General features: G+C 36.1%; 1 protein-coding gene across 1 annotated transcript in view; it reads left to right on the top strand.

The window, feature by feature from the left end:
• Positions 1-25,200, top strand: part of LOC140146019 (oxysterol-binding protein-related protein 9-like) — an 83,452-nt gene that overhangs the window by 33,887 nt on the left and 24,365 nt on the right. Inside the window, 3 exon segments of the mRNA XM_072167758.1 lie at positions 3,340-3,522; positions 7,792-7,842; positions 13,875-13,901. Of these exon segments, the coding sequence (XP_072023859.1) occupies positions 3,340-3,522; positions 7,792-7,842; positions 13,875-13,901 (261 nt within the window).

The following is a 25,200-nucleotide window of genomic DNA, read 5'->3' on the forward strand; positions in this document are numbered from 1 at the left end:
GGTCCGTGGTTGTAATCTGTGTAACAAGTTATTTTTGCGGTAATAAATTTTTGTGATTTCAAATGTTCTGAACTGTTTCTTAAATTCGCAGTTTCAAACAGCTTCATTGGGTTATTCCAGTTGAAATCCGTACAACCCCTGACATGACCTTAATCTTCTACTCACGGAAGTATGAATATCAAATGGGGTGACTCCATTTCATTATATCTTCCATAGAGGGTGTAGAATTTTCAACTGGAATAGCCCAATGTGTTACATGACCTAATTAAGGATGCCCTATTTAGGACATTGTTAATTGGCCTAATTAATTATCTACACTGTCAGGGAGTATGAATTTCAAACATCTCCCATAGGGGATGTAGGAATAGCCCAATCATGACCTAGTTTTAGATACCCTAGTTAGGACATTGTTAATTGGCCTAATTAATTATGCTCTATTAAAGAGATTTATAATATGCCAATAACAAAGAGCAAACAATGGGATGATTAATACTGGTTACTGGGCGCCAATAGCCAGGATTAATTGCATTTCTGTTCACTTTTTTTTTCAGGGAATCATTTATAGGACATCATCAAACTTTTGCTTTGTTCCCTTATTTAAAGGGAAAATTATCTACTGTTAATTAGGCTAAAAAAATGTTTGGTTGCCCTCAACCGACCGACCCAAAAAATTGGAAATCTTGGGTCGTTTAAAAAAAAAAATTTCCCAGTCACTTTTTTAGAAGAAACCTTAAATTTGGACAGAATCAAGGACTTCTATATTTGTTATTTACTCATTTTATTTATTAAATGCATATTTGATTGAAAACAAGAAGTTTTTCCATTTAAATCCAGTCCAAAAACACACAATTTTTTCCCATAAAATGATCAAGCATTTGTCAATACTAGCCTTTTCAAAATAGAGGACAAGTCGAAGAAGAGTCCATGGAAAAGAAAAAAAAAGGATCGACCTACCGACCCTCCAAATTTTTGTCTTGGAAGGGCAACCAAACAATTTCTTTTTTTTTTTTGGCCTTATTAGTTTCTTTGTTTTGTTTTGTTAGGTTTCATTGTATGTTCATTTGTTTCAGGCATGAGAATTTTCAGTTTTAAAGCTGAATTCAGTTTTTTTTGTCAAAATTTCCGCAACTTTATTTAATTTCAGCCTATTTTGGGTACTTTTTGCCCAGTTTCACACACATTTTCAGTTTTAGTTTAGGAAAGTGCAGTCTCATGCCTGTTGTTTGATTCGCACCAAAGACCACATTTCAAACCCATCCATGCCACTATATGAATGGAATCTGTGGAGTGTAGAATGTCAAATATCAGGGTGTTTTTTCTGAAACTCTAAAATAAAGGTTTGATTTGGTCCAATGATTTTCTTTTAATTCATTCAATTATTGAAGTTACTGTAAATATTTTCAATAACGAAAGAGTTCTGTTGTTCAGAATTGAATATGTATATTTTAAAAATCATTTTGTTATAAATTTGATTTTTTAATTTACTTCAAAGATATCTTGTATAGAGCACATTTTCAGAGTCGACTTTACACAATTTTTACCAAAATGATTTGGTCTAATGTAATAATTGCATGCCAGAAGCAAGTTCTGAGAGATAAATATTACCCAAATGATTTGATCTATGCAAGGTAACCATGGTAACAAAAATGACATACAAAAGAAATTATTAATTTTTTGTTTGTATACACTTTGTCATTGAGATGGCTTCTCCAGCTGTTAACTAGTGTACATTACATATAAATTGATACAAATTTTGTTTTGTTTCTCATCGTGTATGATTCCAGCTCATCATAATCATAAAATGATGATTATTCCATGTCTAAATAGAGACGTGATCCACATTTCGCTGTTCCAGCTGAAATATATACACCCCCTGTGTAAGACATAACCTTAATCTCTCACACCGAGGGTATGGATTTCAAATGGGGTTACCCATTCAGGTGACCCAAGTGAAAGTCACACTCCCTGTGTGGAAGATTTTGGTCTCATCTTCCATTGGGGGTGTGTGGATTTGAACTCGAAAAGCCCATTTCATGGCGAGGCACTAGGATTTCAAACATGCTCATCTATGAAGGCACAGTTATATAATCCCAATATGTTTCGACACACATTGTATGACCCTTGGATATGTTGGGTACAAAAATTGGTACTCCACGTCGTGAGGTTAAGTTGTATTCTTGTTTTAATTGAAGATGTTGTATGAACTACAATATGTATGTCATGGGAAATTAAAGGAGCCCTTTTATGGTATAGTTACTCAAATCTAAAACATTCTCATCTATCAGGACACAGTCCTTCAACTCAATATATTTGTACATCCACTGAATGACCTTTGAGTATGTTAGGTACAAAAACTCATACTCCACAACTTGAGGTCAAATTCTGTGCTATGCTTGACCAATGGAAATTGTTGAACTGAGCCTTTGTAAATTAGACTATTATATGGCTCATACACTACAGGGAGACTAGCAGTGGTAATTTAAACCAAGTGTCTGTTGCATGATGTGGACTCAGTGGTTCATCAGCGTATTATGAATCGGTTCTAGTGTAGGGATATTATTAAGAACGGGGGTGGTGGTTTTGATATGATTAGCGCTTTACAGTGACATGATATTTTATCTGGTAACCATAACCATTACGGGTCAGTTGGTGATGGTCAGTTGTGAATGACCAGGACCTATTGAATTGTTGAGATTGGATTGTGTTGTGTACCATTTGGTCAAGGTTTATACTGGTATTCATCTATATCATAAGTAAGTGGATGCTTTAATAGTATGTGGTTGTGGAGGTGGAAGAGTAAATAATTCAGTGTTTGTGTTCATGACTGGTATCAGCTGTGAGTTGACATTGTATTTTATTGTGTGCCTTAATTTCTTGGTTTTAACTTAGCTTTGTAATGGTATTCATGGCATGCGCTTGTTTGGGCAAATTGTTGGGATAGAGATATTTGTACCATAAGCAAGTGCCTGTGTGTAGTGTTTCGGGGTGTGTGTGGGGTGTATGCATACGTGTTTGGCACCAAACGCGGACACACGCAATATTGTTCACCTTCCACTGTGGACATTCCTACAACCGAGGATCGTCCGCAGTTTCAAACTGCTGCAATAGACTGCAAATGCATGCTAAATGCATTTGAGCGATACTTGCTCAAAACTGGGGACCATATGTGTAAAAATACGGTCAGCAGTTGACGTCAAAAATTCTGTGGATGCATAGTGAGTCTGTATGAGTAGATGGTGATTATGCATGTAAAAAATTGAATGGTAAACAGCCAATCAGCCATCATGAGTGATATAATCGTTAACTCATGTTTTTTTTCTTTCTTTTTTATCCGTGTAGTTTGGTGTAGCGCCCTCATTGAGACCGATACCCACAGTGCAAGAGTTTGATCGCAAGCTAGCAGAGGCTGATGCCTACCTACAAATACTCATAGAACAAGTCGGCACATTAGAATCCAGGATCGACAAGTTTGATGATGAAACCCAACATCAGAGGCATGATGTGCTCAGGGACTCGGCCAAGGTAAGGAGATTGATGACAAGAGATTGGATTAACCCTAATGAGCCTCAGTACTACAAAACACTGCAAACAATTTTAGGGGCATTATGGGGGGGAGTCAGAACTTTGCCACCCCCTCCTCAGTAAAAACCCAAATTACAAATATTTCCACTTTTTGCAGCAATTTTGAATCTGGGAGCCTCAAATTCACCCCCCAATGCCCCCCAAAGAACTTCCTGGCACCGCCACTGCTCATAGATCAAATCAGCACATTAGAATTCCAGATTAACAAGTTTGATGATGAAATGCAACATCAAAGGCTTGATGTGCTCAGCGACTCAGTTTTTGGATCGATCGTCAATGCTGCTTCAATGCATGTTATTGTTGAATTATCAACTAATAAATCAGAAGTATTGTATTGGACAATGAATTACATACAAAGATTAAATGTTATAACAATTAATAATGGCTACTTTATTGATATTTCATATTTAAGGATCGACCAAGCATTGATGCTCGATAGAAAGATCAAACTAATTTGGTTCTATATTGCCTTGTACTCTGTATTATTAGCTTAGATTTTGAATTTATAGCTATAAAAAGGCTTGTCAAAGCTGACAGGTAAATTAGCTTGTAGAGTATTAAGTGAGCATATTGTAATCAATAATTGTCAAGTTTGACGATGAAATGTATTATTAGCGTCGAGTTTGAATCAATGGTTAATAGACATGTAGACTAAACTCAAAAGTAGACTTTTAAGTGAAGACATTATAATCCAGAAATGACAATTTTGACCATGAAACGTGACGTCAGGGGCATGAAGAATATTTGCACAAAATGCTAATTGAGCAAATACATCTGTAATGCGCTATTTTTCGAAAGGGGGCTGTACAAGTTATGCCACTAGTATGCATGGTTTATCTATATAACTAATACAAGGGTGGTTGTCAAACTTCAAAAAACTCTGAAATTGGATGAGGGCCCATAGATTTCAAACAAAGGGCCCTTGAAGATGATCAACAGCTATTGAAGATGTTGCCTCATTTATATGAAAATAAAGATAATTGGCAATTTTTCCAGTATTTCAGGATGTTCATTGATACCTACTAATCGTTGCATCCTCTCTTTCTATCTCTCAATTTCTTTCTCTCCATCATTTTAGGGATGCCAGAATTCTTTCGAATGATCTCTCTACTTTTTTTACCCCCACAAACCGCGTAATTCTAGTTTACTCCAAATTTCTGCACTTATATTTATTTTCAGCCCATTGAGGCTTTATAGCCCAAATTTGCATGGTTTTTCAGACTTTTCCCACAAAGTCACGTCAGGCCACTAGCATCCCTGTCTTTTAATTTAAATTTATTGACTCTCTCTCTCTTCTTCTCCTTCTCTTCCTCTCTCCTTGGACATCTCTCTCCTCTGCTCTCTCTCTCTCTCCATCCCATGCAAGTAATTATAAATAGCTGGCAGCATTGTTCTACTCACTTATAATTAATCTGGCCCTTTGTGGATTGAAAAGATGTAATTTTATATTATTATAATTATATAGCCATCATCATGGGTGGGTGTATGCAGGCATATGGGATAAAAACAGCAAATCTGTTCATCACACTCCAGCATTGAGAGGTTTCCATGGACATGTGTGTACCTTTTGTCAACCATATGGGTGATGTTATTTCAGTGATAGGATTTATTTATATTTATTTATTTGCGTTTTTGTTGGTCAGCAAACGAGGACACACATGAGAAATCTTGGTGGATGTACATGAACTGTGGATGTCCATTATTCCTACTTGTAAATTGGGTTTCTTGTTTCTATAGATCTATGTAGTTTAAACACCATTAAAAAACATTATAGCTAATACTGACTATACTTTCCGGTGTAGGCTGAGTCCTCAGTGAAGTGAAAAAACTTAAGGGACCGTTCATAAATACTTTGGTGGGGGGACTGGGCAAAGTGTGGGGGGACACAAAAGTTTTGAGTTGCACAAAGGGGGGACCAAAAGTTTTGGTTACTAAGGGACCGTTCATAAATACTTTGGTGGGGGGACTGGGCAAAGTGTGGGGGGGACACACAAAGTTTTGAGTTGCACAAAGGGGGGACCAAAAGTTTTGGTTACTAAAGGAGGGGGGTCAAAAAAGTTTAAAACAACAAAATACCAAAACAACAAGAACATACAAAAATTTTGCGCGCTACACGCGCATATGTACCAATAAAGCCCTTTTTATCACGATGCACGATTATGGCCCAAAATAGTGTAAAATACATTTTTGGCGTACTACGTGTGCTCATTACCGTGTCCCATTAAAGCCTTTTGGAATCTCAAAGACTTTACATGTATTCTACAGTCGCTATAAGAAAAGGGTGATTATGTATGTATCCCACTGATAATACCGGGTCAAAATGATGCAACCAGGATTTTTTTTTTGTCTTTGCCCCAAAATTTATACAGGGTGAGTAAAAAAAGTGCAATAGAGAAAAGAATCCATTTTTACTTCAGAACCGATTTGAACCTTTTAGGTTTTAAAACATTTTATAAATGATATATCCATTAGTGACCTTGTGTGAAAAAACCAAGGAATTAGCATTTACTGTTTTGTTTTTATGACACATTTTATAGCGATACCCAATTTTAATATTTGTCCAAGAAAAATCTAAAATTTGAATGTCAGCCCACTCTGTGTAAGGTAGATTTGGAACAATTGCTATTTTCTTAACCTCATTGGCATTGAAATAAAATGGAGCACCCAAATTGTTATTTTCCTTGGTCTTGTTTAAGGAAAAGAAACATTATTTGTTGTTATTTTCATTTTACCTTTACTTTAAAGATGTTTATTCTCTATCAAAAACATACACATTTGTAGGCGGATTTTTTCAAATGTCGAAATGAAATGCGCGCAAATTCAAGTGGAGTGAATTATAAATAATCCAGTAAGTTGGACATATTGGGATTAAAAAAATGGAGTTGAAGTCGAGTGAGGTATGAAGGACTTAAGTAATGTTAGAAAGTTTGTTTGAACAGAAAAAAAAAATGAAATAACACAAAAATCAAGCTTATTTAAGTTAAAGTCAGTTTCAGAGCTGGTGCCTTTATCGTGCATTGTGTGCTCTCATTCAAAATACATGGTACCTCGTGGACAAATAACGAAATTGGGTATCGTAGCAAAAGGACTCATAAAAATTAAACGGTAGATGCGATTGACTTCATATTTTCACAACGGGTGCGTATTGAATGTGGCATTTTTAGAAACTTTCAATAATTGGAAAGTTCAACGTGGTTCTTACATAAATATCGATTCTTTGCTCTATTGCACTTTTTTTGACTCGCCCTGTATTTTACCACCCTGACCAAGAAAGCTGGCTACGCCCCTGATAAACAAGTCTTAAGTATTAAAAATCTTGAGTATGTGCCCAGATGTTGCTCTGAATTTCCAATGGATAGCGACGGGGCAGGTGGGGGCATGTGTCCTGGGCGCCACTCTTAGGGGGCGCCAAATTGACCAATTCAGCATCGATTCTGAGCCACTCTAAAAGCGATGAAAGTCAAAATTTCAAGCGCTTATGCTGCATTTCAGGACAAAGTCATTTGAAACATCAATTTAAGACCGATATTCTTTCATTATAACCAAAATTAATTAGTGGTAGCCCCTATTTGTGCTCCGGGCGCAATAATTATTTCAAGAATCGGGAGCGACACCTATCCTTAGCCCTGGGTGCCACAAGCCCTAGCTACACCACTGTCAATTTCCCTTTTTGTGTTACTTTTATTTATTTAATCATGTACACTGGTCACAAAAATTAGAATGCATAAATTGAAATTAAACTTCATACAAGTCACAGCATATGAAAAACACCTTGAACTTTCAGGCCTGTAATTGTGACTGAGTTTGCACAAATGGAGTAGCCCCCTCCCAGACTGTTTTTAACCTCTTGGAAAGGGGGGGGTCAAAAAGTTTTATATGTCTAAAGAGGGGGGGGTCAAAAAGTTTTAGGTTCTCTGAAGGGGGGGTCAAAAAGTTTTGACTCCAAAATTCAAGTGCCCAGCCCCCCCACCAAAGTATTTCTGAACGGTCCCTAAATGTGTGTGTCCATGGTTGGCTATTAAAAATTCTATTGTGTTTATTACATCCATGTTTACTGGTGCTTTCACGTAGGGGGGTGTGTGGGGTGTGTGTGTGTATCTGGGGTGGGGGAAGGATAGTATTCACTGAATACTGACCATGCAACAAGATACCAACTAATTCTCAAACAAGCCAATCACAATTATTTTATTTTTATTGTTCTTTTTGCAGGCCATGATTGAGTCCATCAAACAGGCTATTGTTCTACTACAATTAGCAAAGGTAAGCATTCTGTATCAGTATATTCTATGCAGAGGTCACAGGTTCAATTCCTGGCCCACAATGATGTCCATTTCATGAGCAATCTGTGCAAATATGTTCTATGTAGAGGTCACAGGTTCAATTCCTGACCTGTAATGTTTTTCATCAAAAGCCTTCAGTGGGAATATATTCTATGTAGAGGTCCCAGGTTCAATTCCTGGCCTACAATGATTTCCTAAACATTTTGTGGGAATACATTCTATGTGGATGTCCCAGGTTCTATTCCTGATTTCTATTTTATTGCGTGAATGAGAGAATAATTTTTGATTATTTTGAAGCTTTTTTGCAGACTGCAGTGAATTCACAATATCTTCCATATTTTTCACTGCAAAGGTAAAGTTTTTGTGACAGTAGTAAGATTTTAGGATAATTCTTATGCAAGATAATACAGATTTGAAATGGTTAGGTGACTTTTGGGACATCCTGTATTTTATACATACAGGTTGTCCCAATAAAAACTGTGAAATTAGCATCTTGCGTTGTTAAAATATGACAATTTTTCAGTTTTGTCAAACAGTTCCAAAGACAATACAGTTTCAGAATATGTAAAACACCTGACTTTTGACTATAAATAAACCTGAGAAAAATGGGTCAAAGTTGGGTTCCGTTTTTATTGGGACACCCTGTACATATGAAAAGTTCAAGCGCAAAACTATGGCTGCCATGTGGTATTTATAAAAATCAATATTGGTATTGATAGTTATTTTATATTTTAGTTTTTCAATAAATTTTCACATCCAAGATCAGGTTTTGAATTGATTTGTATCGGCTGCGGAAAATATTTATCTTTTTGTGAGAATGAAAACCACATAGAAGATATGTGTGTAAAAGAACATTTTGGTATTATATTTTATTGAGCAATGAAATTTTACAAATTGTTCATAATTTACACATATATGCTTGTTATTGTTGTGTGCATCAATTGGGCTGTTCCAGTTTAAATTCCTACACCCCCTGTGGAAGACATGAACTTATAATCTGCCACACAAGGGGTGTAGATTTCAAATGGAGTCACCCATTTAGGTAGTCCCATTTGAAATGCACACTCCCTGTGTGGAAGATTAAGGTTATGTCTTCCATAGGGGGTGTATGGATTTCAAGTGGAATAGCCCATTTGTGCTGCATAAAAAAGAGACCTGTACAACAAAATTCATTTGCTTTATAGATGATATTATGTTTAACTACATGTAAAAAGATAAAACAAAATGTTTTGAGAAAAAAATGACATTCACACATGAAAAATTTCATTAAACCAAAATATTGGAGGTTGTCATGATTTTAAATGTATTTGCTTTTATTACAAAAACAAATATATATTTTTATTTTTTAGGGTTTTAATTCCTTTAATTTAGTGTTTTTCAATCTTGGGTTTTAATGTTTTTGGCCAAAAGTAATAAATAAATGTATTTTTCTTCATTCTTTAAAGAAATGGACATTTTAAAGTAGCCAGACAATTTTGTCTATAGTGTTCAATTAGATTAAGTGCTTTTGCAGAGAATATATCTTACCCTTCCCAGAATCCTTTGCAACATGATGCATCACCTCATCACATCAAATGACACTGCTATTACTTTGTACTACCGGTTCCCTTTGTTTTCATGTTGAAACTACACTAGCTATGGGTCGATATTCAAGAAAAAAAAACACATTTTGCAAGATCTGGATATGTGCACTGTTCATTGAGGTACTTTTTGTCAACATCGACCCATGTTGCTCTAGATAGCAAATCAATACAGAGAATTCAAATTGTAGAAATGCATTGTGGGAAGTGTAAGATATATTTCTCTCCTCTCTTTCCATAGCTCTATTTAACTCAATTCATCCATTTACTAAATTGTGCTTTCTTTGACAATGCTCTCTGCAGACAGTTCTATTCACAGGAGTTGAATTTTGACCCCATTTTAAAAGTAGCTAGATTGTTTAATTGCACACTATTTTTAGACTGCTAGACAGGAATTTGGCCGCACAACTTTGACTCTAGCATAAAATTGAGTTGTTGTATGTTTAATTGTGTAATTTTAAGCAGTCTGTTTATTAAAAGTGACATTGTTTTTGTTTTTTCTGTAATAACTGGGTGTTTCTTTGCCAACTTGATCAATTCTACTTGGACATCTTCCCACTAGATTAGGAGACCTGTTCCCATAAAATGAGATGAAAGTTGCACATTTTTATTTTGAGTTATACCCAGATTCATATTCTCTGGATCATGAACTTTAAAATAATATATAACTTGTCAAGGTTGCTCCCTCATTTGGTCTTCAAATGTCAGTATTTCAATGAAGAATTCTTTTGTTTTCTGTTGTTTTCTGAACCATTATCCTCCTTTACTTCCCTGGCAACTTTCCGCTAAATTTGTATAAAAAAAAGTCTCATATGAAAAATTCATGTCCGACGAATCAGGCTAGACAAGTTTGACCAAAGAAAACAGATTATTTTGTGCAGAAACATCATGGCAACAAGCTGTATTGTATGATTCAATTTGGTGATTGTTTGGGTATATGAATGAATCATATCGAAATGGTATCAGGAACCTATTATATACGGATTTGTTTATTATTCGGATATCTGAATTTTGGAGGAAAACATGTTTTTTTAATGTATTTTTCTCTGCATGCTAGCCATGCTTCAACATAAAAAGTCCCAAGTTTTGAGATATTTTCTCAAAATTTCAAGAGCTATCTCAAGAATCACTGAACCAATACTAGGCTTGTTTGTACTTATTGTCTCGCCTGATAAGGCAGGAGACTATATAATCACTTTTCCGTATGTATGTGTGTATGTGTTTTGTGTGTATGTGTGTATGTGACAAATTTGGTTAAAGTTTTGGTTAAAGTTTGCTTTCCGCCTATTTATTCGGAGACTATGAGTCGCACGTTCCTCAAACTTGGTGGGTGAGTGCATCTTGACCCGAGACAGAACCGGTTCTTATTGGTTAGTGGGTCAAGGTCACTGAGGTCATCTAGGGGTCATCTGAGGTCAAATTAGTAAAAACTGTCGTATGGCCATGAAACTTGGTGGGTCCAGTCAACATTTAAAGCCAAATTTTTGGAAGGTCATTTCAAGGTCACCAGAGGTCATCTGAGGTCAAATTAGTAAAACTGTCGTATGGGCATGAAACTTGGTGGGTACAGTCAACATTTAAAGCCAAATTTTTGGAAGGTCATTTCGAGGTCACCAGGGGTCATCTGAGGTCAAATTAGTAAAAAGTGTCGGATGGGCATGAAACTTGGTGGGTACAGTCAACATTTGAAGCCAAATTTTTGGAAGGTCATTTCGAGGTCACCAGGGGTCATCTGAGGTCAAATTAGTAAAAACTGTTTATGGACATGAAACTTGGTGGGTACAGTCAACATTTAAAGCCAAATTTTTGGGAGGTCATATCGAGGTCACCAGGGGTCATTTGAGGTCGAATTAGTAAAAACAGTCGTATGGGCATGAAACTTGGTGGGTACAGTCAACATTTTAAGCCAAATTTTGGAAGGTCATTTCGAGGTCACCAGGGTCATCTGAGATCAAATTAGTAAAACTGTCAGGTGGGCATGAAACTTGGTGGATACAGTCAACATTTAAAGCCAAATTTTTGGAAGGTCATTTCGAGGTCATCTGAGGTCAAATTAGTAAAAACTGTCGATGGGCATGAAACTTGGTGGGTGCAGTCAACATTTGAAGCCAAATTTTGGAAGGTCATTTTGGGGTCACCAGAGGTCATCTGAGGTCAAATTAGTAAAAACTGTCGTATGGGCATGAAACTTGGTGGGTACATTCAATATTTGAAGCCAAATTTCTGGAAGGTCATTTTTGGATCACCAGGGGTCATCTGAGGTCAAATTAGTAAAACTTGCATGGGCATGACACTTGGTGGGTACAGTCACCATCAGCCAGATAATCGTGCCCAGCCGATAACCGCCAAATTCATTTACCGCTACCAAAAAAAAAAAAAAAAGCAGGCGGTCGCAAAAGCAGGCGAGACTCGTGGTTCGAGAACCGCCTTGTTTTAATGCACTTTTCATACAGATTCAAAATATGGTCATGCAAATTTACAATTATTATGAAACTTGTCGTGTGCAGTCGACACCCACGTGGAGTGAGTTGATTCCATGCTCTGAACAATGCATTCTGGATGACATCTGGGTTGCGTATGTCACTCACATACCCTCTTTCTTTACCCAATTATTTGGAGTAATCTTGCGAGCAATTGCATCATTCAATGGAGAATACACATAAATACTTACCATGATTTTTAATTTATTCAGTCAATGGTCCTATCATGACTGTAAGGGAGTAATGGGCTATTCCATTTAAAATCCACATTACCCCTGTAGAAGATTTAGCTCAAGTCTTCTATAGAGGGAGTATGAGTTTCAAATGAAATAGACAATTGGGTAACTTCCATTTGTAATACTCACTCCAGTTGTGGAAGATATAGGTAAAGCCATAATACAGGGGGAGTATGGGTTTCAAAATTATTAGCTCTGACCAATTACATTTGAAAAACTTCCTCCCCTTGTGGAAGATATTCTAAGATATTTCCAAAATCTTCCACAGGGGAAGTGTGGATTTTAAATGGAATAGCCCAATGAAGTCTGGAATTACAACAAAAAAAAAAAAAAGCTGCTAGCAGCATACATGTAGGCTATATAGTACGCACTTGACCTAACCTTTACACATAGATATAGATGGGAACGATATTGTAGCCAGTTTTCTTGCAAGTCAAATATTTGCAGATTTAAAGAATCGGATATCAATGTTTGCACAGTATTTTTGTGGGACCTTAGAGCACATCAGACACATCGAATTGCATTCTGAATATAAGGAATGCCCTCGCATATCAAATAATTTTGATTTTCTAAAATTCACGATATATTACAAATTTTATGGCAAATTATTAAAATTTGATATTTTTGATAGTCCTCGAAGTAAAGTTTATAAATCTAATGATATGTACTTTATGTGATGTGTCGGAGCTGGGATGAAAAGCCGACCATCAATTGAACAAATTTTTTTCCCCAAAAGAGCTTCATTTTTTTGGTGTTTTGGGGGGAAAATCTATATCTTCAATACGAAAGGTCAATTTTTCATATGGTGGAAGGCTTTTCATCCCAGCTACATACACTTTAAGTATATATCATTAGATTTATACAATTTACTTTGAGGACTCGTTTTGCCATAAAATGTATATTATATTGCGAATTAAAAAAAATCAAAATTATTTGATATCAGAAGGACATTCCTCGTATTCAAGATACAATTTGATATGTCTGTTGTTCTCTCAGGTCCCACAAAAAATATGGGAAAATGTCGCAATCCGAGCCCTTAAAGTATACGCTATAAGGATTTTTCCATATATCAAGCAGTGTGTGTGTTTCTACTGAGCAAAGGGTTGAGAGGTCAGGCGGGTTGATGCAAGGAATACGCGGTAAAGGTCCCAGTAGAAACAGATCTGATGCAAGTTAATCTTCTAAAACTTTTGAGTTGGTTAATAGTGGGTAATATGCGGTGATGTTCGTGAGTGACGATTTAGTGGGTGACATTGGAAGTGTGACAAACTAGAATACTGTAACAGCTTGTGCAATCAAAATCATCTGGGAGGCTAAATATATTAATATACAGATCAACTGGCAAAGTCCCAGCATCATTTTGAGGGCCAAGCATTCCAAAGAGTGGACCATCTAATATAGAAAACTGCAATACACATACCGCATACCTTTACGGTCTTTTGTATAAATGTGAAGATGCACAACCCTCTAGATATCATGTGACGAGAAGGAACACAATGCTGGAACGATCGGCCCTCATGAATATGCATGAATTCTCAGCATACAAAGCACAGGGACTTTGCCTGTTGGTAAATGGGGACTGTATCCTCTTTAATCTATGGCCAAATAAGTCAAATAGGAATAGCTCCCTTTTGAAAAAAAATCAGGTGGGAGCTATGATATAAATCTTGACTTCCTTGTACTCACAAGAAGTTTCATTTTTGCATATATTGACAGTACACCATCCGGTGGCCAGCTAGTAAAGTGAGTAAATCTGGACCTCGTAGTCCACTAAAGTCGGCCCTTGTCAGTCTCGTAAATAAAGAAGCCAGTAGTAGTTACAGCAGCAGCACCAGCAGCAGCTACAGCAAACCTGTACCACCATGCAATGTAACTATCCCCTGCAGGGCTCAAAATGCTTTTTTGATTACGAGGGCTAATTGATTCTATGAGAAACTGGCCCAAATACCGACAGCAAAATAATTAAGGTACCAGTTATTTTCACCCCCTGTATCCTAAGCAAAGACAGATAAAATGTATGGCATAATTTGAACCAGCAGCCAATAGCAGCATCTTTTAGCTCGGATTTAAGACCTCATTTGTTGAAATAGGTCTGGAAATGAGACACGGTGATCCAAAATTCCAAGGGATGCAAATTCAAAAGTTGCTGATTGCTCCATTGGAATCTCTATTGATTTGTACACAAAGTGTTGTCAAACAATGGAACTTGCTTTCCATTGATTAAAACATTAAAATGCAACTTTTAATTTTGTTCCTTCCTTGGGGTTTTGATCACTGTTTCTTTAATTCTCAACCCATTTCAACAAATGAGGTCTTAAATCAGAGCCAAAGGGCACAGATATTAGCTGCTTATTTTGATATTGACATACTTGGTCTTTGTTTGGGATATACAGGGGTAAACATAATGGTAAGGTACTCTTAATTCTTTTGCTGTCTCTATTCTTTACTGGTAGACTCTACTTTGAGACAAGTTTTGAGACAAGTCACCAATAACCCTATGGGCACTGCCAGCTGAATTATCAGCCCTTATTATTTTGGATGCTAAGAGATCTAAAAACTCTATTTTGATTGGTTACTCCGATGATTATATCATGTATTTAACCAATCAGAGGAACTGTAAGAAAGGCAGTAGTGCCTATGGGGTTTAACTCCCCTGTGTATTTTGAGTCCTGATTCACTGCTATATATATCAGAGCCAGGGTTTCACTTACTTGTGAATCAGTAGTATCCAAATCAAGGAAATTTAGGAGGGAGAATGTCTAAAGACGTATTGAATACCTCTTCATTGGGAGAATGCAAGTGAAATGAAATAATTAACACAACTTTTGTGCATATGCTATGCAGTGGGATTTATATACCCATGCAGTAGTACTACTAGTAGGCATACATCCTCAATTATGCGGTTTAGTGAACTAATAAGTTATGGTCTGGCTCCACAAGTTGAGGACGAAATGTGTGATATGCTATGTAGCATCACTCCACATCTTATTGGATACTTTTGATTCAAGTTTGGTGAAATCAGGTGCAGGCCCGCAAAATAAAATACTTTGTATCTCCTTCAAATGTCCTGTGTTTTAAGTGCTCAGTTTGAAATTCTACATTTTAAATTGTTCAAACTTAATTTATACCTGACCCATATAATTATCAGTCAATTCTTATATTTGATGGAGATAACAAAGTATTTATTTTTGGTATTGGGCTTTTCCGGTTGAAATCCATATCCCCTATGGAAGACATGACCTTAACAGCCCACACAGGGAGTGTAGATTTCAAATGGAGCCACCCATTCAGGTAACCCCATTTGAATTTCACTCCCTGTATGGACGAATAAGATCATGTTTTCCGTAGGGGATATGTGGATTTCAACTGGTATAGCCTGTTGTTGCAATTTGTGGCTGGCCCCTTGGTTTTGCATTGTGATGTATATCTGTGTATATGCATGGCTATTATATTGGCTACCTTGAATAGCATCATTTTATATCAGTGTTATATTTTGTACTGTGTTTATACCTTAAAAACTCGATAGTTAGCATAATGCTTACTATCGAGCGCTTTTAAAACATGCAAACATGAAGAGCCCCATGCACAAAAATGTAAAGGGTTTTGAGCAAATCATCGAAACGCATAGTTATATGAACAAGTAAACCTGCAAATGTGTGTGTCAACCCATTGGCTCAGTTGCTATTAAAGCGTCAGACTTTGGTACAATTTCATGTTTTCAAAAGTGCTTGATAGTAAGCACATATGCCAACTAACGAGTTTTTACAGTAGTTTTGTAGTATTTATTTTGTCATTTTGTGAATTTTTTTAATTGGCTATTCCAGTTGGAATCCATATACCCCCTAAAGAAGACCTGACCTTAATCTCCTACACAGGGGTTGTATATGGTCCTGTGTCATAAACTGGGGTACCTTTGTGTTACATGTCACAAATTGTTGAAAATCAGAGGTGGTGTGGCATAAAGTGCTGTAACATTTTTTCCATAAATCTGACAAAAGTAAAAGTATATATTTTCGGATAGCTTATAATATAGGGATAATAACTTTTTGAGTTTCAAGTTGATATACAGTGTTGCCCAAAATATATACAGGGCGAAACAAAAAAAAAAGTACTTGAAAACTTGTCCATGTAATTTACCTATTTATTTTTCACTGAAATGATTTTAGCAATAATTGTGATATATTTGAATAGTATAATGACGAAGCTTTCACAAAATATACAGTTTGTTTAAGTTTTACCTAAAGTTAAAATATACAGGGTGTGCCAAATACCTGTACAACATTTATTTAAAATATTTAGATAACTGTTTATGTACACATTATTTGGCCAAGTATTAACAAATGAATACCCAAATATACTCCAGAATGACTTGAATGTTGCAGATTACAGTAAAAATGTTAAATTATGCCATACAAAATTATACAGGGTGTCATTAAAAAGTAACACAACATAATTTCTATGTAGATTATACAGGGTGTTATTAAATAGTAACGCAACATAATTTCTGCTATTTTAAATGTACGACATACAAATATGTTGTGAAAAGAAAAAACAGGTTTAAAACATGAACACGTGTCCTACATATACATCATCCCATGAAGCAAACCCTTATTAGGGCTACTTATTTTTAAAATGAATGGATATTAGCCGTGTTTATACACTTCACCATACGTGTATAGGGTGTAACATAAAATTCCATGATTTGATATTTTCACAATTGTAAGTGATCTTTAACTTTAGACATACCTTGTCCCTTACAAAATATTTCATACAGTGTAATTCCAGTGTACTTGGTAATACTTAAGCATGTTAATAACTAGGCGTGATAATTGAAATGTGTACAATTTGCCCAATATACACAGGCCTTTGGAAGTTCAAAAAATAAAAAAATATATTTTGAAAAGATTAGGGCCTATTTTGTGATACATTATACTTTTCATACAGGTAATTCTAGATTCCTTGAGTCAGCGGGTTTCCAAAAATGTATGCTCTTACTATTCTAGGGTGATTGGCTCAAAAGATGAAAACAATGTGTATGCAATGAAATTGCGCAACTATTCACACTTCAAATGACTGAGTCTTGCATAACGACAAACAGGATGTTCACGTGACGAGCATTTTCTTAAAAAATAAAGATATATAAAATAAAACAAATTTCGACGTTTATATCGCGCCTTTTCCCTGATCTCGGAGGTTTGTAATTTCGCTGCCATGGTGAATCATCACAATCAGATCACATCAACTAGTTTGGTTATCCCGAACCTGGCACAAACCTATCCACACGTAGATGGTAACATCCACCGATTATCTGTGCAGCTCCCCAAATTCCATTAAGTGAAGGAAGTTTTTGATAACCAAACAACTAATAACCGATTTATGAAAGCAGGAGGAAACCGGAGATCCTGGAGAAAACCTGCGAGAGCGAGCATGGACCAAGTGCACATGAGTCCTTGGGCCGCGCCGGGGCTTTAACCCAGGGCCTCGATGGTGCAAGGCGAGGGAACAACCGCTGCTCTCCCTAGGGGCTTTGTTATAATAAAATCAATTTCATATTATCTAACTGCAACATTTTCCCTCTAAAATGAGACCAAATATTAATATTTCCATTAAGGTTTGCTAACAAAAATTAACAAAATTAAAAATGATATAGTAAAAAAGTGTGATTTTGCATAGACTTTATACAGTCCCTCCCCCTAATCCTCCTCCCCCTAATCCTCAGCCACCCTTGGCACATTTCATTTAAAATGTCATGAAAAGATAATGAAAGATGATTTGAAAACAGCACTTTACATGAGTAATCAAGAATAAATTTGCTTAAATTTAAGACCTGAATGAGCCTTCTTGGTGAAGAAATACTCAGGAGACAATGTTTTGTAATTCATACTGCACGTCAAAATGTAACAAAACCATCTTTTTTGATACCCCAGTATGTGGCGCCGGACCATATTTCAAATGGATCCACTAATTCAGGTAATCCCATTTGAAATTCACACTCCCTCTGTAGAAGGTAAAAGCCATGTCTTACACATGGAGTGTATGGATTTCAACTGGAATAGCCCATTTGGAATTCCTACTATTATTTTTTTATTGTTTTTATTTCCTTTATATTTTGATAATTTCTGGTTGAATTTTATAAATAATATTATATTTTATAAATGTTATTTTCATAGGTTCATGGGGAAATGGTGCATAAAGGTTAATTCACAGGGAATCACAAGATGCGCATCCATTTGCACACCTGGTACTTTTTTATTGTTATTTTTTTATTTATTCGGGTTTGTCAACGGCTTATTCTGTTGTGAGTTCATTTGAACACTGTGTTGGGACCAGTCAAGGGTTTATCATGTTTATACCCTACTACATTGCACTTCTGTACATGGCACAGATGGCTTGATGGCCCCTCTGAAGGACGGAATTCTCCCATGGTCCATACACCAACTATGAATGCACCATGGGGAGAGCGGAAGTCTGAATTTAATCTATAGATTTTGCCCATTAAATTCATTCTTAATTTCTCAAATATTATGTTACTTCGAACGGTATTGAAAGTTGAGGCTTATACTTACTTTTTTATTCCAAACATCGTTGTCTCTTTAAAATAGTTATACTTGCAATCCCAAAAGGTCATTCCTTCTAAACATGGAGAAAAAACATGTCAGTGGAGAAACATAGACAGAGGAGGGTTTTGTTTACCCAGCTTTATTAACCAATCATGTTCCATGTTGCACGGCATGTTGATTGACATTAGCGTCCATAATATTGCTTGTGATCATTTATGTGGCTATGTTATAAAGAATATTTGGAATAATTCTGCGCACAAGTATAACCCTAACCCTAAAAAATATGGTGAGCAGGGTAAACCAGAATTGTATTGAAAACACATGGTGAGCAGGGTAAACCAGAATTGTATTGAAAACACAGGGTGAGCAGGGTAAACCAGAATTGTATTGAAAACACAGGGTGAGCAGGATAAACCAGAATTGTATTGAAAACACAGGGTGAGCAGGATAAACCAGAATTGTATTGAAAACACAGGGTGAGCAGGGTAAACCAGAATTGTATTGAAAACACAGGGTGAGCAGGATAAACCAGAATTGTATTGAAAACACAGGGTGAGCAGAGTAAACCAGAATTGTACCAAATATTTTGTGTTGCATAGTTTTTCTAAATCCAGTGGATTCTATCAAGAAATTCTAATGACAGATGGCTAATGTGTACTGTGTTCGATACACAGAATTAAAACCAGAGAACCATGGGGGGACTCGGGGCTTTGCCAACAGGGTCTTAGCTAGCCACCCGTCTGGCTGTCATTTCAGACGGGGAGTTTGCTCCTGGGACGGGCAAAATTAATTCCTTTGACAGATGGTATATTATAAATTTTATGTTTTGAGAAGCTAATTGACCTTTTAAGTAGACCAAATTTGTAGGAGAAGGCCATATCAGCACATATTTGAACTATTTGAACCCCCAATGGGCTATAGATGTCTGATACATGTTTTAAAGGTCAAATTAGGACAGGCAATTTTATTCATATGACGGGCAACCCTCAATTTCTAGCTAAGAACCTGCTTGCCGATGGTGTACGGAAACAACAATTCTGCGTCTCATCTGAAGTGTTTATCGCATGCAGGTTGTATCAAGTGCGTCTCTCAAATGCATCTAGTATGTGATGCTGCGCTCACATGGCAAGGATTGCCACAAGCGCATTCTGAGCATAACCGAATTCATATTTGCTCCATCAAGATGGCGGTCGTGTCCTGGTTCTCCGGTTTTAATTCTGTGGTTGGACCTAATAAGGGTCTGTGGAGCTTCTGTTTAAGTCATCTGAAGGGGGCGCTTCTAAAGTTGCCAAAATGGATAAAATTGGCTGTGTGTGATTCAGTTAGAATTATGTAACCTTTTTTTCCCGAAGGAGAAAAGTACAAAAATAGAAAAACAATTTAGAACAATGGGAAACCTTTCAAAGCATTATATTCTTGAAAGCTGCGCTATATTTAACCCTGAAAACCTATGAATTCCCTCTGCTAGCTTAAATTTAGTCTCCACCCCCACCGCAAATCCTATATATAAAAGTTGCATCATATCTATCGATTTCAGCAATACACAAGTCGCTGGTTGTAAATAATAGAAGGGACCTCAGATCAGTTGTAGCAAAAATTACTTGTAGCCGAGATGTTGTGGGTGTACAGCAGGATACACACACGTGACATATAGTCAGGGTGTTTCCAGAGGAGAGGGTTAAGGCAGGAGTGACTTTAAGGGGGAGAGAATGTATTGACTATCTTTGCTTTGACAAAACTGGCGAAAAAGGCCAAAAGTTCTTATGGCATCTAGCATTCCACTAGGGAGCAGAGAAGAGCAAGATGTCTCACAGGGGTTGGGGGGGCTTCTCCCATAGCTATATGCGACTGACAGACATAATTATGGGTTCCCCTTGTGGTACTATGAGGCTTTATCATGTTTATATGCCATTTGAAAGTTACTTTTGTATGAATAAGGTCTATAGATGTGTGACGTGATCAACCCAAATGAGTAATCTGTCTCTAATATACAGATTCCTTTGTATTTTATTGTTCTGAGCAACACTAAAATTACTATATCTCTGAAACCACAAGGTCCAATAATGTAATGGGGTTTTCAGCAAACTGAGCTGTGGAAATGGTCAATGTGATAAGATTGAAAAACACAATTTGATTTTGTTTGACAAATGACTCATTTTGCTGGATCACATCACCAGGGATGTAAATCTTACGGAAATTACCGGAATTCCGGAAATTTGGCAAAAAAAATGTAAATGTAAATAATAATTATGATTTTTTTTTAACTTTTAATTTCCGGAATTGGATGATGATAATTTGTGATAAAAAAACAAAAACAAAACTTTTTAGGAGGGTGAGGGGTGATACCCTGTAGCTTATTCTCGGCCACCTGTCCAAGAACCAGATGGGTTTTCAGGAAATGGATATGTTGCCCATTTACATCCCTGCATCACACATATGTGGCCAGTCATCTTGATGTGAATGTTTAGAACTTGATCAATTCCCTCAGATCGCAATGCCCAATCAGGAAAAGCACTGAGTGCCCGCCAAGATGAGAAGATGCACGTAGCGCCAACATGAAGTTGCGCCCAGTGCCTCCGAGAAGTTGGATTGCTTGTGGATATGGTAGTAGCAGATAATTGCTTGTATATTTATGGGTAGTGGCAGAGGCTCGATACTACTAGAGCTAGTGAATGTTGTGCCTGGCAACCAAGCAATTCTATATAAACCATGGAAGCTATTCTTAATGAATGGACATTGTTATGTAATATGTTTGGTCACATAACACACTGCACAGGCTCAGGTGTTAGTTTCTATTAAATAAAGGTATGTCTATATATAAATACATGTACTGCATGAATGCAGGCTTCATTATCATGATTAAGTGTGTAGCTAGTGGTTGACTTCTACAGTGTACATAAGCACTGCCAGTGCTTGTTTATAAGCGTTACTTCTGTTGGACCACATTTGAAGAATCTATGTGATTAAAACTTGCTAATGTAAGTACTATAAGTTACAAGTAGTTTACAACTTCAAAATAAAGTAAAATATGTAGTATAAATAACTCAAGCCTATATTCACAGTAGCTCGAGCTACTCCAGCTAAAATACAGGTTTACATTTTACTATCTTACATTATCTTGCTGTATTTCAGCTAGAGTACCATAGGTAGAAAACCTGGGTTTTTTTTTGAGAACATTATAAACACATAATCTTTTCATGACTTCAGTGACACGACCTCGATGGCCATCATTTTTATTCACCATGTCCATTGAATTGAGAGAGAATTGAATACAACAGAAATTAACACAATAGAAATTAGCATCTCATGAATGCGCTACCAGTCTTTAGAAAAAAGAAAACCCACTTTTAGACGGAATGAGCTTGTGTCTGATTCACAGTTAAAACTATGACAGTTTGAGCTTTAAAAAGGAGCATTAATTTTTCTGCTTTTGGAGAGGAGGTAGTCAGACCATAAGTGTAGTCCATCTTGCCTCATCTGCAGACAGGAGATAGATTACGAGTGATATTAAGATGGAGCAAAATTCAGCAACCCCGTTGATCAGCTGTTTTCAGGGGAAAAAGCTCAATTTTGTCCCACTGTATTCTGATTTTCAGAATTTACGAAAATTGTTGGAAAAAGTTGTCAAATCTCTAACAATTTCCTTGAAAATTTGGTATAGTGATAGGGTACCCCGGGTACTGTATAATTTTTGATCAGCATTGGTGGGGAAAAATGTGCTTTCAAAATGTGCCAGATTCCACTATTTTCGATTCACCAGTGTCTTTGTGCGCTGCAGTGACAGGACCATGCATTGCATATTCTAAAAATGTTATTGCACCACTGAATCACGGGTTCAATCCCCGGCTGTTTGCAAGGATTGTATGTGCACTCGGTTTATCCCAATCCATGCTCACAGTTGCAGATTTTGTCTGGGATCTCTGGTTTCCTCCTCCTTTTAAAATCAGTGATTAGTTGTTTGGTTTAATATCAAAAACTTCACCTAATTGAATTATTGGATGTTACTATCTTAGTGCGGTAGGTTTGCAGGATTTAGCTGCAACCAGCCTAGTTGATACCATCTGATGATTCACCAATGACAGCAAAATTACAGCACTTTTAATCCTCTTAAAAAATAAATTTATTTATTTATTTTATACATGCCAAGTCCGACACAAAATTTGCATGAAGTTTCTCAGTCCAACAGTCGCCAACCCACGTTGCTGATTGAGGGCGGCAGTTAATAGTTTAACTTGGACAGGATATCTCACACATTGTGGCTTGTTAAATGGGGAATGTGAACATAAAAATGAAAGTGCATATGATTGATTTTGCTTGCCAAAGAATTTGTTTGGTTTTGTCACATGTAAGTATTTAAAAATTTCACACCATTTTTTTACTGTTCATTTATTTGCATGTTTTCCTCTAAGCTTAAATTAGAACATTACACACAACTACTCATTTAGATGTGTTGGTATGAGAACACTAGAAATTAGACCAAATTGATAACAAATTGTTTCAAATGTGTGTGCAGTATGAAAATTGAAATGTGACATAAAAGACAAAACAAACCAAGCATGAAGTGCAACAGGAGTGCAACCACTGTGATTCACTTTTGTGATCAAGGTTGCCAAACATGCGATTTTGTAACCCAATTGAGTGACTTTGAAGGTTTTCTCTGCGACTTTGGACTATTTACCGTCCCATTAATACCAATGGTTTTAAAGAAATTGGGTGACTTTTCAGTATCTGCTCCAGCGACTTTTGGTAGTTTCATATCTATAGAAACCAATTGTTAAGAGAAAATTTGGGTGACATTTTGATTACTAGTACAAATTGGGCTGAAATTTTTTTGTTTTTTGGCAACCCTGTCCGTGAATGATTACTTCATGAGCAGAGATGTGTGGCAATAATAGTTATGAGAAAAAAAATATCTTTTTTACACAGCCAAGCGGAAGAATTTGAAGTTGGATTTGAGAGAGTTTGCTCAAGGCTGATATTATTTTGTATACAATGAAAAAGATTCATAATTGATCTATTGTAGCTTGAAAATTCAGTAGTGTGAAAATTATCTTTTTTTACACAGTCAAGCGGGAGAATTTAAAGTTAAATTTGAGAGAATTTGCTCAAGACTAATATTATACTGTGTACTATGAAATGATTCACAATTGATCTATTGTAGCTTGTAAATTCAGGAGCGTGAAAATTATCTTTTTTATCTGAAAGAAGTTGAAGGTCAGATTTGCCCAATGTGGGTAATTATAATTGATCTTATGTAGTGTGAAAATTTAGTAGAGTGAAAATTATCTTTTTTTACATAGTCAAGTGAAAGAATTTACATTTGGTAGAATTTGTGGGTATCATACAATGGAATGATTAATGACAATTGAAATGTCAAGATCGGTTAACTGGAATAGTTTTGAAGCTGGACATGTACGATGTGGTTCGCTGGTGGCCAGTTTGGCCCATTGAGGTATATTTTGTTATATTTATTTTACTTTTAAATGGTGTACATTGCAACATTTAAAGAACAAATTCATGTGTATAAAAAAATTCAATTGGATTTTCATGTAGTGGTACAATGTATAAGATTTTTTAAAAACTTCAACACTACTAAAATTTGATCGCTTACCAGGAGTGCTTTCATGTGTAAATTCATGTGTATTGTGCATTTAATGCAGGTTCGGTATATTTATGTAGGCTACATACAATATTAGATCTAGTCAATTCTTAATGTAATGATAAATTATGAAAATGTTGCCTTGTAATGTATTTGCTATACTGTACAATATATGGTATATTGATGTTCACCAGTGTATTAAGTAAGAATACTTCGTTCGTTTGGGTGGCTGATATTATTTAAGTATTGAATTATTTTTTTTGTTAAATTTGGAGAATTAATTAGGTGTTGTGTTTTATGCATGGTAGCATGTTGGTTCATTATGCAGTAATTGGTTAGATATTTTATCAAGTCATGTGGTTTGGTCTTTGGAATGTTTCATAAATGTGCTGGTACTTTTTTTTTTTTTTGTCATAAAATTTAACAAAATTTATTTTGAATGCAGTATTTCACGATGATTCTTTCAATATTTGTTTTTGTATATTGCTAGATGTGTGCATATAATTAATTGTCTGATATTTTACTAATCATGTTTGTGAGCAAAAGTGCATTGCATTACACTGCACTGAAGTGCATTGCATTGAACTGCATTGTATTGCATTGCACTGCATTGCATGACATTGCATTGCATTGCATTGCATTGCATGACATTGCATTGCATTGCAGTGAATTGCACTGCATTACACTGTGTTGCATTGCTCTGCATTGCATTGCATTGTATTGCATTGTCTGCTTCTGATGGAATGATTGGTACCATGTTTCCTGTGTAATTTTGGTTTAAATGTTACTGATTCTTTATATGTACCGTATTGTTTGTAACGCTCCCCCTCTAATAAACGCCCCCCTCCAATGTTTCTGTGAAAAATTGACAAAAATGCGAACA

This window comes from Amphiura filiformis, chromosome 2 (genome assembly GCF_039555335.1).
Source record: "Amphiura filiformis chromosome 2, Afil_fr2py, whole genome shotgun sequence".
In the NCBI taxonomy this organism is placed as follows: Eukaryota; Metazoa; Echinodermata; class Ophiuroidea; order Amphilepidida; family Amphiuridae; genus Amphiura; species Amphiura filiformis.